At 39.8% G+C, this 16,088-nt stretch overlaps 1 protein-coding gene across 2 annotated transcripts in view; it reads left to right on the forward strand.

Moving 5' to 3' along the window:
• The window catches only part of CPSF3 (cleavage and polyadenylation specific factor 3), a 34,708-nt gene that overhangs the window by 4,421 nt on the left and 14,199 nt on the right, over positions 1-16,088 (forward strand). The window contains exons 2-10 of one of the 2 annotated variants that reach the window (XM_061154789.1): positions 166-229; positions 1,641-1,738; positions 2,658-2,786; positions 4,214-4,391; positions 4,947-5,036; positions 7,784-7,934; positions 10,751-10,926; positions 11,899-12,057; positions 13,338-13,484. In XM_061154789.1, the coding sequence (XP_061010772.1) occupies positions 166-229; positions 1,641-1,738; positions 2,658-2,786; positions 4,214-4,391; positions 4,947-5,036; positions 7,784-7,934; positions 10,751-10,926; positions 11,899-12,057; positions 13,338-13,484 (1,192 nt within the window). Of the gene's footprint in view, positions 1-165; positions 230-1,640; positions 1,739-2,657; positions 2,787-4,213; positions 4,392-4,946; positions 5,037-7,783; positions 7,935-10,750; positions 10,927-11,898; positions 12,058-13,337; positions 13,485-16,088 lie in introns of those variants that run through there. The other variant, XM_061154790.1, reaches the window with a different exon arrangement.

The raw sequence follows: 16,088 nt of genomic DNA on the forward strand, positions 1-16,088 counted from the left end.
ACGCTGTTCTTCCCTGTCTTTGTAATTTTGTGGAACTCATCTGCCTCAAGTTAGTCTTGTCATCAGATGGAACATAGTTTAAGTTGTAAAAAAAAGTTTGAGTTTATTTGGCTTCATTTTGATGGCTTTTTAATCATTTTTATTTTTTCCTTTGAATGTTTACAGTGGAGCTGGGCAGGAAGTTGGAAGATCATGTATTATTCTGGAGTTCAAAGGGAGGAAAATAATGGTAAGTGGCTCAGATGGTAAAGAATCCACCTGCAATGCGGGTGACCTGGGTTCGATCCCTGGGATGGGATGATCCCCTGGAGGAGGGCATGGCAACCCCCTCGGGTATCCTTGGTCTTCCCTGGTAACTCAGCTGGTAAAATTTCTGCCTGTAATGTGGGAGACCTGGGTTCGATCCCAGGGTTGGGAAGATGCCCTGAAGAAGGGAGTGGCTACCCACTCCGGTATTCTTGCCTGGAGGATCCCCATGGACAGAGGAGCCTGGCGAGCTACAGTCCATGGGGTCAAAAAAAGTTGGCCAGGATTGAGCAGCTCAGCACAGAATAGTCAGGTTAACAGTGTATCTGCATTGAGTGCCAGGTCTGTTCTGGTTCAGTAGTTTTATTCGATTCGGCAGTTAACTGTTTTGCCCCCATGATAATGTCATGGTTAGTATATGTGTCTATAAAATGTTAATGTGGAAAATGAGTATACTTCCACTTGGCATTGACATAATATTAAACTGAGGAACTAAAGATTGTAAAACTGTCAACTGGATCTCCTAATCTAAAATTCTTCCAAGTCCCTCTTTCCTGAAGGTCTGCCAACGTGTCTGCCCCACCCCCAGTGGGAGACCCCAGGGAACTGGCCTCCTGAACACATGCAGAACTCCAGCCTCCTCCTGGGCAGTGGGACAGTAGGCCAGGCCCTAGTGCGGTAGCCGAGGTGCCTAAGTTAGCACCAGGGTGCCTGGCCTTGGGCAAGTCAGGCCCCCTCTCATCCCGTTTGCTTAGCTGAGAGCTGGGGGAACTGGAAGAGTGGTCTCTGGGGTCCTCGTTAGGAAGGCGGTACAGAGGCTCATCAGGGTCTCTTGGTCTCACTCCTCCCCTTCTCCCACTCTTAAAAGAACAGGCACATGGCAGACACACTCTTTTTAATCATTTACTGTATTAATTTGATAGAAACACCCCCCCCAAATGAGGATATAATCCAGGAATGACTGGCTCTGAAGACTTTGTCTTCTAATACTTAAATTGTCCTGATCAGAGAAGTTTCCTGTTTTTCTAATCATTGCCTTCTCATGATAGTCACATCTGGTAGTAGTTAATCTATACACTTGAAAAATGCTAGCTATTTCTCATATTAAAGTTCTTGCAAAAGCGTTCATTCATTATTAGAGTGCCTACTAAAAGTAACTGGAAAGAAGATTTCTTGGATTTTGTGTCCTGTGACTCTAAATATGAGCTGTATTTAAATTTGGGAAGTTAGAATTGTTAATGGCATATTTGCCCATTTAATAAGAATTGCATTCCAAACATATAGAATCTTTCCTGATTGTGTATGGTATGATGGGTCAGTTATGATGTCTATTTGTTGACTGAATTTGAATAAAATGTGGAGAAGACTGTGATCTCTTTTCCCATGTCTTTCAGCTGGACTGTGGGATCCACCCTGGCCTGGAAGGAATGGATGCTCTTCCTTATATCGATTTGATTGACCCAGCTGAGATTGATCTCCTACTAATTAGTCAGTAAGGGTTTTTTTTTGTTTGTTTGTTTGTTTGTTTTTCTTTTTTGTTTTAATTTTTATTAAGGGCATTGTTTTTCAAGGACGTTTACTATAAAGATCATTCTTTACCATATTTTAAGATTCTAGTGTTTTAAAAATATTTTCTACTGGGAATTATATTGCAAACATCTAAGACAGCATGCCGTATTGTCATCACAGGTGAGAGAAGTTTATGACAGAAAACTTCCTTTCGCTTATCTAGAGTGAATGAGGAGGAGGGACGAGATAGCATAGGCCTTGATCATTGTAAAACTTGAGACTAAGAAAGCCCTTTCACAGAATATCCCTGAGACTGCTGTGTTGCCTGAATATTCATTGGAAGGACTGATGCTGAAGCTGAAGCTCCAATACTTTGGGCACCTGAGGCAAAGAGCTGACTCATTGGACAAGGCCTTAATGCTGGGAAAGATTGAGGGCAGGAGGAGAACGGGAGGACAGAGGATGAGATGGTTGGATGGCATCATCGACTCAATAGACATGAGTTTGAGCAAACTCAGGAAGATAGTAAAGGAGAGAGAAGCCTGCCGTGCTTCACTCCATGGGGTCACAAAGAGTTGGACACAACTGAGCGACTGAACAACAACTGTGTTGTCACACTGTTCTGTGGGAACTTCATATGTAAACCGTGATGGGTTTCAACTTTATACCACTAAAGCGCTCGTTATAATTTTGACTTCTGAGAATAGGCTTGGCTGTATTTTGAGAGAAATACTTTTGTTTTTCTTATGCTAGAACTAAATACATTATTCCTTCCCTCTGCACATACCTACTCTGGGTGTACTGAAAGTATCTAATTGTTACATAGAACTCTTCTGTACCTAAAGTATATGATATATAATATTTTAAGAATTGACAGAAGCTCTTTTTTCTTTTTTTTAAAGTTTCCATTTGGATCACTGTGGAGCTTTGCCCTGGTTTCTACAGAAGACAAGTTTCAAAGGAAGAACATTTATGACTCATGCTACAAAAGCTATTTATAGATGGCTTCTTTCAGATTATGTCAAAGTTAGGTAAATTACCTTAATAGATTTATACATGCACTTGGTTCTACCCGATACATACAGTTCATGATATAGACCATTTTGTGTTTTGAAATAAGACATTTTCTTCTTATTCACAAGGGTATCGTTCATTTAATCATTCAGTCCCCAGCACCTCCTTGGCAGAAAGGCTTTATGTAGCTGTTGCATCCTTTTAAGTCTTTGAAATTTAGGTGAGTTATAAGGTATGATAGCAATATTCTATATATGGAATTTCATAATTTATTAAAATTTAAAGCAGAATACATTATACAGTGCTATGTACTGAAATCTTTTTTTGGGTGATTTGATCAAAGCAAATTGACTGTCTGAAGTGAAAAGGTTCCCTGGGGAAGCTTTTTCCAGCTGCAAGAGGAAAATCTGCTCCTTTTCCAGAAAGTTTGGAGCCTTCTTGTGATAAGTATAGCACAAATGATGAACCTTCAAAGGCTTACTGTTTCATATATATATTCCTAGGGTAGCTAAGATGAAGTTTGCTATTCTATAAACATACAGAAGAATGGAAGAGTTATCCTTGGTAATGATTATACTGGTTAACACTTAAATGAAGCTCACCATATGCCAGGCGTAGCCCTCAGTTCTTGACATATGTTAACTCCTTTCATCTTCATGTCAGCCTTGTGATGCAGACTCTGCATAAATCCCATTTTACAGATGATTAGACTGAGGCACGGGTTTCTCTGGTGGCTCAAATGGTAAAGAATCTGCCTGCAATGCAGGAGACCCAGGTTTGATCCCTGGGTTGGGAAGATCTACTGGAGAAGGGCATGGCTACCCACTCCAGTATTCTCACCTAGAAAACTCCATGGACAGAGGAGCCTGACGGGCTGCAGTCCATGGGGTTGCAAAGAGTTGGACATGACTAACTAACACCTTCACTTAACTTCACTTTTCAGACTGAGGCACAGAGAGGTTAAGTAGTTTACCTATGATGGTCACAGTAAGAGACAAAACTGGAATTCAGATCCAATCAGTCTGGCTTCAGACTGTATCCTTAACCCTCAACAAAGTATGTTAGCATAATTTTCCAGAGACAAGCCTTTTCATATCACAGGTGGGGAAAACTGCTGTGATTCAATGTGTGTGAATGCCTTTATCTCACAGGAGATGTTGGGGGTAGGAAAAAAGGTTGAGAAGTACTATCCTAAAGAGTACTTTGTCTTAATTTAGTGTGTGTGCTTTGCTTGAAATCATGCTTTATATACACTAAGCATTTTTCTCATGATAGCAGAGTAAAAAGATATACAAAAGGTCCAAGAGATTAGAAATAGCATAACACCTACAATATGATTTTAAGAAATATGTGGCTATGTCATCCACAGACAATTTCTTTGAGTTTAAAGACTTATAAAAATCTTACCCTTAATTTTTTTGTGTTGGCATCTTTAAAAATTTAGTAACATATCAGCAGACGACATGCTATATACTGAGACAGATTTGGAAGAAAGCATGGACAAAATTGAAACCATCAATTTTCATGAAGTGAAGGAAGTTGCAGGAATCAAGTTTTGGTGTTACCACGCCGGCCATGTTCTGGGAGCTGCCATGTTCATGATCGAGATCGCAGGCGTGAAGGTACGCTCTAACTTGGAAATTTCCTGCCCATAGGAAATCAGTGCAAGGCTTACGCCACCGAGTGGTACTGAAGAATATTACCTAAGGCTCGCAAAGTGTGCAAACACTGAAACAAGGTAAAATTAAGCCGGAACTTTTGCCTTGTAAATACCATTGTTCCTACCTCTGTGTTAGTACTTTCTGTATCATGGTTAAGAAGAGTATAATAAACATCTCAAAAAAGTAAAGAGTTCTTTCCTGATCATCATGCCCTTTTTCTCTTAAGATACTGAGAGTACATCTCAAGGTTATCTTTGTGGGCTAATTCTGGGATTATATTATTCCCATTAGTTAGATTGAATAATTGAAACTCGAGATGGTTTATGACTGAGTTAAGTTACACATTTTGAATTAGACACAAGCAATGCATCTACATTTCATTAAAAATGTAGGCTATTTTTTCTATTGCACTTCATTTTCAAGAATTTTTGAGTGAAATATATTCAGAGTAAAATGAAGCATTCGAGAATTCTAACTTTCTAACTTTTCTAATTTCTAACTTTCTCCTTTTCTCAGCTTTTATACACAGGTGATTTCTCAAGACAAGAAGACAGACACTTAATGGCAGCTGAAATTCCTAACATTAAACCCGATATTCTTATCATTGTAAGTATTAGTGCCCTGTATTGTTATTAGTGTATTGTAAGCAGGACTTTTTCTGGGAAAAAATGACATGATCTCATTTTCATATCTGTGATCAGATATAAATATGTCTAGTTTGTTAGTACAAAAATTTTTTGGCCTCTCTTTGTAGTGCAACCCCACTTCCTGTTAAATATATTAGCTAGTCTAATATCAGAAATGGTATGGACCTAACGGAAGCAGAAGATATTAAGAAGAGGTGGCAAGAATACACAGAAGAACTGTACAGAAAAGATCTTCATGACCCAGATAATCACAATGGTGTGATCACTCACCTAGAGCCAGACATCCTGGAATGTGAAGTGAAGTGGGCCTTAGAAAGCATCACTACGAACAAAGCTAGTGGAGGTGATGGAGTTCCAGTTGAGCTATTTCAAATCCTGAAAGATGATGCTGTGAAAGCACTGCACTCAATATGCCAGCAAATTTGGAAAACTCAGCAGTGGCCACAGGACTGGAAAAGGTCCGTTTTCATTCCAATCCGAAAGAAAGGCAATGCCAAAAAATGCTCAAACTACCACACAATTGCACTCATCTCACACGCTAGTAAAGTAATGCTCAAAATTCTCCAAGCCAGGCTTCAGCAATACGTGAACCGTGAACTTCCAGATGGTCAAGATGGTTTTAGAAAAGGCAGAGGAACCAGAGATCAAATTGCCAACATCCGCTGGATCATCGAAAAAGCAAGAGAGTTCCAGAAAGACATGTATTTCTGCTTTATTGACTATGCCAAAGCCTTTGACTGTTGGATCACAATACACTGTGGAAAATTCTGAAAGAGATGGGAATACCAGACCACCTGACCTGCCTCTTGAGAAACCTGTGTGCAGGTCAGGAAGCAACAGTTAGAACTGGACATGGAACAACAGACTGGTTCCAAATAGGAAAAGGAGTACGTCAAGGCTGTATGTTGTCACCCTGCTTATTCAACTTCTATGCAGAGTACATCATGAGAAACGCTGGTCTGGAAGAAGCACAATCTGGAATCAAGATTGCTGGGAGAAATATCAATAACCTCAGATATGCAGATGACACCACCCTTATGGCAGAAAGTGAAGAAGAACTAAAGAGCCTCTTGATGAAAGTGAAAGAGCAGAGTGAAAAAGTTGGCTTAAAGCTCAAAATTCAGAAAACTAAGATCGTGGCACTGGTCCCATCACTTCATGGGAAATAGATGGGGAGACAGTGGAAACAGTGGCTGACTTTATTTTGGGGGACTCCAAAATCACTGCAGATGGTAATTGCAACCATGAAATTAAAAGACACTTGTTCCTTGGAAGGAAAGTTATGCCCAACCTAGATAGCATATTTAAAAGCAGAGACATTACTTTGCCAACAAAGGTCCATCTAGTCAAGGCTGTGGTTGTTCCAGTGGTCATGTATGGGCGTGAGAGTTGGACTGTGAAGAAAGCTGAGTGCCGAAAAATTGATGCTTTTGAACTTTGGTGTTGGAGAAGACTCTTGAGAGTCCCTTGGACTGCAAGGAGATCCAACCAGTCCATCCTAAAGGAGATCAGTCCTGGGTGTTCATTGGAAGAACTGATGCTGAAGCTGAAACTCCAGTACTTTGGCCACCTGATGCAGAGAGTTGACTCATTGGAAAAGACCCTGATCCTGGGAGGAATTGGGGGCAGGCGGAGAAGAGGACAACAGAGGATGAGATGGCTGGATGGCATCACCAACACAATGGACATGGTTTTGGGTGGACTCCGGGAGTTGGTGATGGACAGGGAGGCCTGGCATGCTGCGATTCATGGGGTTGCAAAGAGTCGGACACGACTGAGCGACTGAACTGAACTGAATATCAGAACGGATATTCTGTCTCTGAAATATTCTTGGTTAGGTTAATTACTCCAAATGTGTAGAACATCTTAAAGATTGTGTAGAATGGCATGGCCCCACTGTCTTTGCCGTGGTGACTGTCTTCTGGCCTCTAGCACCTGCTAACTTTATTTGTATGTCTTACCTTCCTACTAGGTTACAATTCTCAGGAGAATAATAATAAAATTAACTGTACAGAAGCTTTGGTGGGGAGGGGATGATTGGTGAGGAGCAAGTTAATAAATGTGCATTGGTCCTATGGTTTATATAAGAATATTGGTGGAAGTGCTGTCTGTTTCCCCCTCACCACCCACAGCATCCCCCAGCTACCCAAGCGTGAGGGACTGGTGTATATTGCTGTCCATATGCAGTGTATTGTCAGTGAACTCAATTTGGCTTAGCTTATGGTATATTCAGCATGTAAACTGACCTTAAATTAAGGGAAGTTGGGTTTTTTTTTAATTCTCAGGAGAAAAAGTTATTTTCACTATATCTGGTACTGTAGAGCAGTACCTCTCAAATTTTAATGTGTTTATGAGTCATCTGGTAATGCTGTAGAAATACAGATTCTGACTGTGGCTGGGCTGGGGCTCTGGTACTTCCGATAAGCTCTTGGGGGGCGGCCAATGCTGAAAGAAGCATCCTAAAATTATCTTGAGCAGGGAAGGTACATTTTTGAACTCTTTCCTGATTTTTTCCCTTAGCCAGACCTGAATTCTAACATTTTTATTCACTCTTCTTTCCAATTAGTGTTTTAATAGCACATGTTCAAGTAAATGGCATATTAATAGAGACATAGGTCACTTTGCTTCTACGTTTGATTGATATTTACCTTTTGTATTCTTTGAGACTCACCAGCCTTGGTCTCACCCTTCTCACGTGTTGTTTAGGAATCTACTTACGGGACCCATATCCATGAGAAGCGAGAGGAGCGAGAGGCAAGGTTCTGTAACACCGTCCATGATATTGTGAACAGAGGGGGCCGGGGCCTCATTCCCGTCTTTGCTCTCGGACGGGCGCAGGAGCTCCTCTTGATTTTAGGTACGCCTTTTCCTTTTTATTCGGGAGATTCTCAAAATCCTACAGTGCTGTTAGAACAAGATCACTGCATGTCCTTGGATAGGTCACTCTACCCTCTGGGCTTTGATTTCTGTATTTAAGACGAGGGAATTGGTGCTAGTAAGAGCCCAGAGACACAGCGACTGTCTACCAGTGCTGCTGGGAATATAAATGGTGAATAGGCAGCATCTTAAAAATCCCCTGCCCTTGGACCCAGCAGTTCAACCTCTGAGAAATAAATACATCGAAAATTCTGTAAGAGATTTCATAATTCTAAATATTTCTAATGAAATATTATGTTAATAAATATCACACTCTAGGAAAAAAATCATGTTTCAGATGAATTAATACATATTTTTACATAATATATTAAGTGGACCAAAAAAGTAGGGTTCAAAACTGTGGACTCTGACCCTGGTTAGGTACAAAATACACAAATGACTGGAAAGATATCCAGATACTAAATCTGGATAGTGAGAAAGTAGATGATTTCTTTTTCCTGCTTTTCTCCATTTTTCAAATACTTTAATGAGTATGTATAACTTTTTGTAATAAGAGGAACAGTGGGTGTCACTTTTTGCATATATCTATATTTAGCAACCCTTTTTAACAGTCTGTGATTCTTTTCTGGGGAATGCATTCTTCTTTAAGAATAACTGGTAAGTGCTTTATACATATATGGCTTCAACGTGAAGAACTAGAAATGATCTTGAGCTCTCACTCTCAGTTCTTCCATCTGTATGATGATAGGGATAAATGGAATCCCTGTTACACTGAAAAGGGCAATAAGGGGAAAGACTAAATGACCTCAGATCAAAAGCAAATCTCTGAGAGAAACAGGGCTTCCCAGGTGGCGTTAGTGGTAAATAAAGAACCCACCTGCCAATGCAGGAGACAGAAGAGGCGTGGGTTCAGTCCCTGGGTTGGGAAGATCCCCTGGAGGAGGGCATGGCAACCCACTCCAGTATTCTTGCCTGGAGAATCCCATGGACAGAGGAGCCTGGTGGGCTGTATACTCCCAAGAGGTCGCAAAGAGTTGGGCACAACTGAAGGACTTAGTAGAAGCTAAATTTTCTAAAGCCTGAGCCAGTCCTTTTTCTCTTGGTTCTCCTTTCCTACTGTATGTCACATTTGTCCTTACAGAAGTCTCAAAATGAAAAGTCTCCGTAGCAAAGTAATGAGAGGGGTAGAAGAAATGAAGGTGTAAAACCAGGTTGTCACCATCATCTGGTTGCCAGATTTAGTAAATAAAAATACAGGACACCAGTTAAATTTTAATTTCAAATAAATAATATGTTTGATATAGCAAATATTTCAGACAAAATATTTTTAGTATAATATTATTATTTAATGTTATTATACTAAAAATCTTTTATTTGTCTGAAATTAAAGTTTAATTGAGCATTTGCTGTTTTTGTCTGACAACCCTACTATTAAGTATATTGTGAGTCCTTTTATGAACGAAGACTGCTCTATGCCCTTGTTCCTTGTCCCTTAAATTCTCCCTGTACTGTTCTATAATAGAGAGGATGACCTTGCCAACCTCTGGTTTCAGATCTCACCCATGATCTAACCATATGATTCTGGGCAAGTTATTCATCTTTTTTTATTAACACTTAAAATTTTCTCATAAAAGTACACACGAAAAATAGCAGGCTGTGATGTGATCTTGGGATATAGTATACTTTGGAAGGTATTTGAGAAATCATAAGAGTATATATGAAAGCATCGACACCGTTAAAAATTCTAATTGTATCTAAAAGAATATGAACTTAAACCAGAGGGCAAAGCAAGAAATGTAACACATGTGACAGGAAAAGTCCCAGTCCTTACATAGAATTTTCACTTATAAATCAAGTTAAAAAAAAAAATGGCCGCAGTTTTCAGCCTTTTTAGCCTCAGCTTCCTAATATATATAGGCCTAGAGATGATCACACTAAGTGAAGTAAGTCAGACAGAGAAAGGTAAATATGTGTTATCTCTTATATGTGGAATCTATAATATGATACAAATGAACTTATTTCCAAAACAGAAACAGACTCAGGGACAGAAGACTTAAAGTTACTAAAGGGAGAAGGGTGGGGCAGGGGGGATAATTGGGGCCTTTGGGACGAGCAGGTACAAACCACTGTGTATAAAATAGATAAACAGCAAGGCTTTACTGTGTCGCACAGGGGAACCGTGTTCAGTATCTTGTGATAAACTAGAGTGGAAAAGAATCTGTGTAACTGAATCACTTTGCCATACACCAGAAGCTAATACAATGTTCTCAATTAACTCTGAAAGTGTAGTGAAAGTGAAGTTGCTCAGTCGCGTCTGACTCTTAGCGACCCCATGGACTGCAGCCTACCAGACTCCTCCATCCATGGGATTTTCCGGGCAAGAATACAGGAGTGGGTTGCCATTGCTTTCTCCAATTAACTATACTGTCATTTAAAAAAAGAAGGAAAGAAGTTCTGGTTTTATAAGCTTGAGTTAGGACCAATTTTAGAAAATTTTTAATTTAATTTTTCTTAACCTCTTTATAGTTTTTTTTTCTTTATAGTTTTGTGCTTTATTTCTTTTCTGAATTTTTTAAAAAACTGCTTGTGTGTATCATTTATTATTTGAGCTATTTACCCCACATTAAGGGGAGAAGGAAATGGCAACCCACTCCAGTATTCTTGGCTGGAGAATCCCATGGACAGTGAAGCCTGGCAGGCTACAGTCCATGGGGTCGCAAGAGTTGGACACAACTTAGCAACTAAACCACCACCTCACATTAAAAATAAAATGTGTTTCTTGTAAAATCTTTCTAGATGAGTACTGGCAGAATCACCCAGAGCTCCATGATATTCCAATATACTACGCATCGTCTTTGGCCAAGAAGTGTATGGCAGTGTACCAGACATATGTGAACGCCATGAATGACAAAATCCGCAAACAGATCAACATCAATAATCCCTTTGTTTTCAAACATATTAGTAACCTGAAGGTGAGTGCTTGTGGAAGAAAGAAGGATGAATAATACTCAAGTAAGTCATTAGCAGTGGGAGATGCCTGCCATTGATCCTCTGGTTGACTCCATGCTGAAGTCTTACCATTTCCTGAAGCAGGCATCACTTTTCTGAGGGATGTCAAAAACTTAGCAACTGGCATTCCTTTTTGCTTAAACATATAAATATTGCCATTTGTTCCAAGCCTCTACATGTTCTCAATATTTACTATTGCTAAATAACTTGGATTTAAAAGGCCCTGATGAGAAAAATATCTGCTATATATTTTTTCTGTTCCTACTCAAACCTAATCATCTTTTTGATTAGCACTGCAGATTCCATATGTGAAAATTTTCATGTTTATTTTTCTAGAGTATTCAGTAAAACCTAATTTCCTTTCATTTAAATAAAAAGTTTCATTTGAACTAATACTCTAATCATAATAACATAATACCCTAAATAATTCAAGTTATAAGTGGTCTTACAATTATTAATAGGTTCTGTTCACAAAGTATTTTTTAGGTTAATTGCTTAGGAATTAGATCCACGTTTTCCCTAGAAACAATGTTAAACTTAGATTTCCAGGCCAACTCAGAATACTGATGAAGTGTGCAAAGCCATTGTGAATCTTTGGGGAAATTCTTTCATCTGTCTTGGATAGATAGAAACCCATTTGACTCTTCCTTCCATTTGACTCTGCCTGTCTGCTAGGCACTAAAACTGGTCCTAATGGTTTTTTAGTTACCTACAGAAGGTTTTGAAGGTCAGTGTGAACTAATGGCTTTTTTTATCATTTTGTTTTCCTTTCATTCTCAGCCTAAATAAACTGTTCAGGGACTTAAAATGTTTGCTAGTTTTGTCAAGGCCCTTCCGATCACGTGATTAACCTTTTTACGTCACTTTTTGGTGTTCTTTACAAATAAAGAATGCTTTATCTTAACATGCTCTTATCATTTCCTTTCCTCTCTCAGAGCATGGATCATTTTGATGACATTGGTCCCAGCGTGGTCATGGCCTCCCCAGGCATGATGCAAAGTGGCTTATCCAGAGAGCTCTTTGAAAGCTGGTGTACTGATAAGAGGAACGGCGTCATCATAGCCGGCTACTGTGTAGAAGGCACACTTGCCAAGGTCAGTCAGAGCCTGAGACCGTTGGGCACTTCCTAATCAAGGCTGCCGAGGTGGCGCTGTCCTCCCAGGTTTCTCCATTGAAGTAGTTCTTTAAATGACATAGGTCTTGATTTTTTAAAATGAGGATGGCAGTAGGCAGCTAGAGCTGATCTTACGGTTGACGAATGAGATCCAGGTGATGGATAAGCATGTGAAAGCTTGAGAAGTACTCATCTAGTTACAGTAAAAAAAAAAAAAATTGTGGAAGGGCATCTATTTGAGACAAACACATGGATTATCCTCATCTGATGAAGAAAAGCTTATTAGCAAGTGTTCTCTTGAAAAGTTGGAGAATTAAAAAGAAAAGTTGGAGAATGTGTTTCGGTTGAGTGCCCACCTTCCTCTTAATATAAAATATTTGAGGGCTTCTCTAGTGGTTCAGTGGTAAAGAATCCGCCTGCCAGTGCAGGAGACAGTGGTTTGATTCCTCATCCGGGAGAATCCCACATGCCACAGAGCAACTACGCCCTTGCGCCACAGCTATTGGGCCTGTGCTATAGAGCCAGGAGCCACAACGACTGAGCCCACGTGCCCTAGAGCCTGTGCTCCGCAACAAGAGGAGCCATCACATTGAGAAGCCTGCGCACTGCAACTAGAGTATTCCCTGCTCCCCGAAACTGGAGAAAAGCCCATGCAGCTGCGAAGACCCAGCATAGCCAAAGATGAATAATAAATTTTTTTTAAATGGTTGATATTAACTGTGAGAGATGTAGACACTGATGTGCAAAGCTTGAGAGGCAGGTTCTGAACATTCCTGCATCACATTCTCTTATTGATAACTTCTGTTTTATTTTTTAAATACATTATGATTCCCAGCTCTGATCATTTTTATTACTTTACCTTATTCTGCTAGTCACTTAGTGTTGGTTGTGTATCTAACGTAGATTTCAGAGTAGAAATACTTCGGTCATTTATACAGATCTCTCACCCGGAAAGGGACTTTCCAGGGCAGATGGTTGGGGATACAAGTGTGCTTTTCCAACCACAAGTTAAAATTCTCCCTTATAGGACTCCAAATACACTGAATTTTTGTTAATCTGCTTATTTTCCAGATTAAGCGTTTGCTTGATTGAGAAAATAAGTATTTGGTATTGACTGAATCAATAGTATTAGGATGCTCTTTGTGCTAAAGGTCCTAAATTAGCATGAGTTTATGACTAGGTGAAAAAGTAGAAAACATACCTTTTGTTTTCTAATTAGAGAGTTTATGTGTTTTGTTTACTTTTCTTTGTTTATAACAGCATATCATGTCTGAACCGGAAGAAATCACTACCATGTCCGGGCAGAAGTTACCTCTGAAAATGTCTGTTGATTACATCTCTTTCTCTGCGCACACAGATTACCAGCAAACCAGTGAATTTATTCGTGCTTTGAAGCCGCCTCATGTGGTTAGTGTTTGCGTTTGATTTTAGCATTAAAGGCTCAGGAAGAGGCTGGCCCAGCAGCAGCTGGTCCTGAGAGCAGCCCCCCCTGACAGTGTTGCTCTCGTCACAGGCCTCTCATGCCCTTAGATCTGACCTTCACCACTTCCCTTTGAGTTAGGCGAGCTGTGCACTTTCATTTTCTCCATTTTACATGGGATCTCTGGCTCATATCTACCAACTCAGCTTCCTTTCCATTATTTTTCTGCTGTCTCCCCAGTAGCTTAAGAGCACTGACCTCGCAGTGTGACTGCTTTGAATCCCGTCTCCATCCCTTACTTGCCCTGTAGCCCTGGGCAAGTGACTTAACCTTTCCTTAGCTCATCTATAAATGGGGATAGTACCACCTCTTAAAGTTCTTATGAAAACTAAATGAGAGAATATATATTTAAAGCATGTAACACGGTGCCTGGCATATAGGAAATGCCTCTTAATGTGAAGAGAGGAGAGAGGCAAGCCATCATAGTAAGAGTTAATGATGTAGTTAGATATGAAATACATTGCACGGCTCCTTAAGTTTTATGTAATTTTGATGGTAACAGTTATATTTTGGTGGGGCTGGAGAGAGTTAAACTAGAAAAAAGTTTCTTAACTTAAAGGAGCACTTACAGAATGTAAGATGAAAGATGAGGAAATGGATGAAGTACCCTCTCTGAGTGTAGCATATATCAAAACTCCATTCCTTTTTATGGTTTGAATAATATTCCATTGCATGTATATACTGTGTTTGGTTTATTCATCTGTTGATGGACACTTGGGTTGTTTCCACCTTTTATAATTAGTGTTTACATTTCCACTATTGTAAATAATGCTGCCATGAACACTGGCATCTAAGTATCTGTTTGAGTCCTTTTTCTCAGTCCTTTTGGGTATATACCGAGGAGTGGAATTGCTGGATCATGGGCTAATTCTGTGTTTAACTTTTGAGGATCACCAAGCTGTTTTCCACAGCAGTTATACCATTTTACATTCCCACGGCAATGCACAAGGGTTCCAGTTCTCCATATTCTTGTCAGCTTGTTATTTTCCTTTTTAGAATCATTACCATGCTAATAAGGACGAAGCAGCATTTCTGTGTAGTTTTGATTTTCATTTCCCTGGTGACCAAGGATGCTGAGCATTTTGTGTCCCATGTTGTTCCTATTTTAGTTCTTTCTAGCAAATAGTCCTGATGGTTACTGCTGCCCCTTCATGAGCAGATTCTCTGGTGGAAAAAGTCCCTCTCCTACTTGGCTTTATATTAGTTAAGTGTAGGCCCTTCGTGGGTGTCTACTAATGTATGTGGTTTACAGATACTCTTCCAGATTTTAAAGCCATGGAGGAAAAGCTGTGTTGCACTTCCTCTCTGGAATCACCCCCTCATCCTCAGTCCCATTGCGTTGCTCTCCAGAGTCTAGCTCTGCTGTCAGTTTAAATCCCTGAATTGGATTTGATGTTTACCCTCCTCCAGTAGCCAAGTCAGCCAAGTCTGCCCACACAATAAAATAATAATTACCAGTGGTAGCAGTAAACAATAGCTGGCATTTACTGACTGTTTTCTGTGTGCCAAGCGCCGTGCTAGTGTTTTATATATATCAGCTTGCTTACTCCTCACAACCAGCAATGGCTCTGTAGACAAGGCAACGAGATGTTAAATAATTTGCCCAAAGTTACACAGCTAGCAAGTGGCAGTGCCAGGATTTGTGGTATAGCAGCCAGGCCCTAGAGCTGGGGCTCATCATCTCCAGGCCATGTGCCTCTGCCTGTAGTGACACTGGGCAAGCTTCTGTTAGCCCCGGTTAGACATCATCTACCAGTAGTCTGTAGGTTAGAAATGATCTGTCTTGGGGCTTTCCTGGTGGTCCCACGGCTAAGACACTACACCTGCAATGCAGAGCACCTGGGTTCGATCACTGGTCAAGGAACTAGATCCCACATGCCACAACTAAGACCCAGCGCAGCCAAATAAATATTTTAAAAAAGAAGAACATTAGGAAAAAAAGAATGATCTAAAAAAAGAATGATCTGTCTTGTAAAATATAGGTTATGAAAGTCAATTAGAAAGACTGTTAGTTAATGCAATACTTGTAAATACCTCTCTGAAACATCATTTCATTTGGTTGTGAAATGTTTTATATGGCATTACTTTAAGAAACAGAAGAAAGCATCAGAAGTTATTTTTTTCCATAAAAAGCTTCTTTTGATAGTCTTATATTAAGAAACCTAAAGAAAACTCTGTGTGTTTTCTGAGACAGTAGGAGTAGCAGTAGTTGCATGCAAGAACCATGTACATTTAAAGTGGGGAGAGACTACAGAAGTCACCTTGTCCAGCCCCTTCCTAGAAAAAGTCAGCTTCCATAAAGTTGTGTATCTTGCTAATGGCAAATACTGGAATGGAAAAGAGATTTCTTAACTCCCTCTTGAAATAAGGCAAATAGAATGAAAACCTCATACATGTTTGATTGACTGGGGATCCTTAAATGTAGTAAAGTTTAATGACTTCAAGTATATCTCCATTTCATATAATAACTAATTCAGATAAAGGCCAACACTAACCTGAACTAAGGATGCTTCCCTATGCTCTTTTAAAAT

The sequence above is a fragment of the Dama dama genome, chromosome 11 (genome assembly GCF_033118175.1).
Source record: "Dama dama isolate Ldn47 chromosome 11, ASM3311817v1, whole genome shotgun sequence".
Lineage (NCBI taxonomy): Eukaryota > Metazoa > Chordata > Mammalia > Artiodactyla > Cervidae > Dama > Dama dama.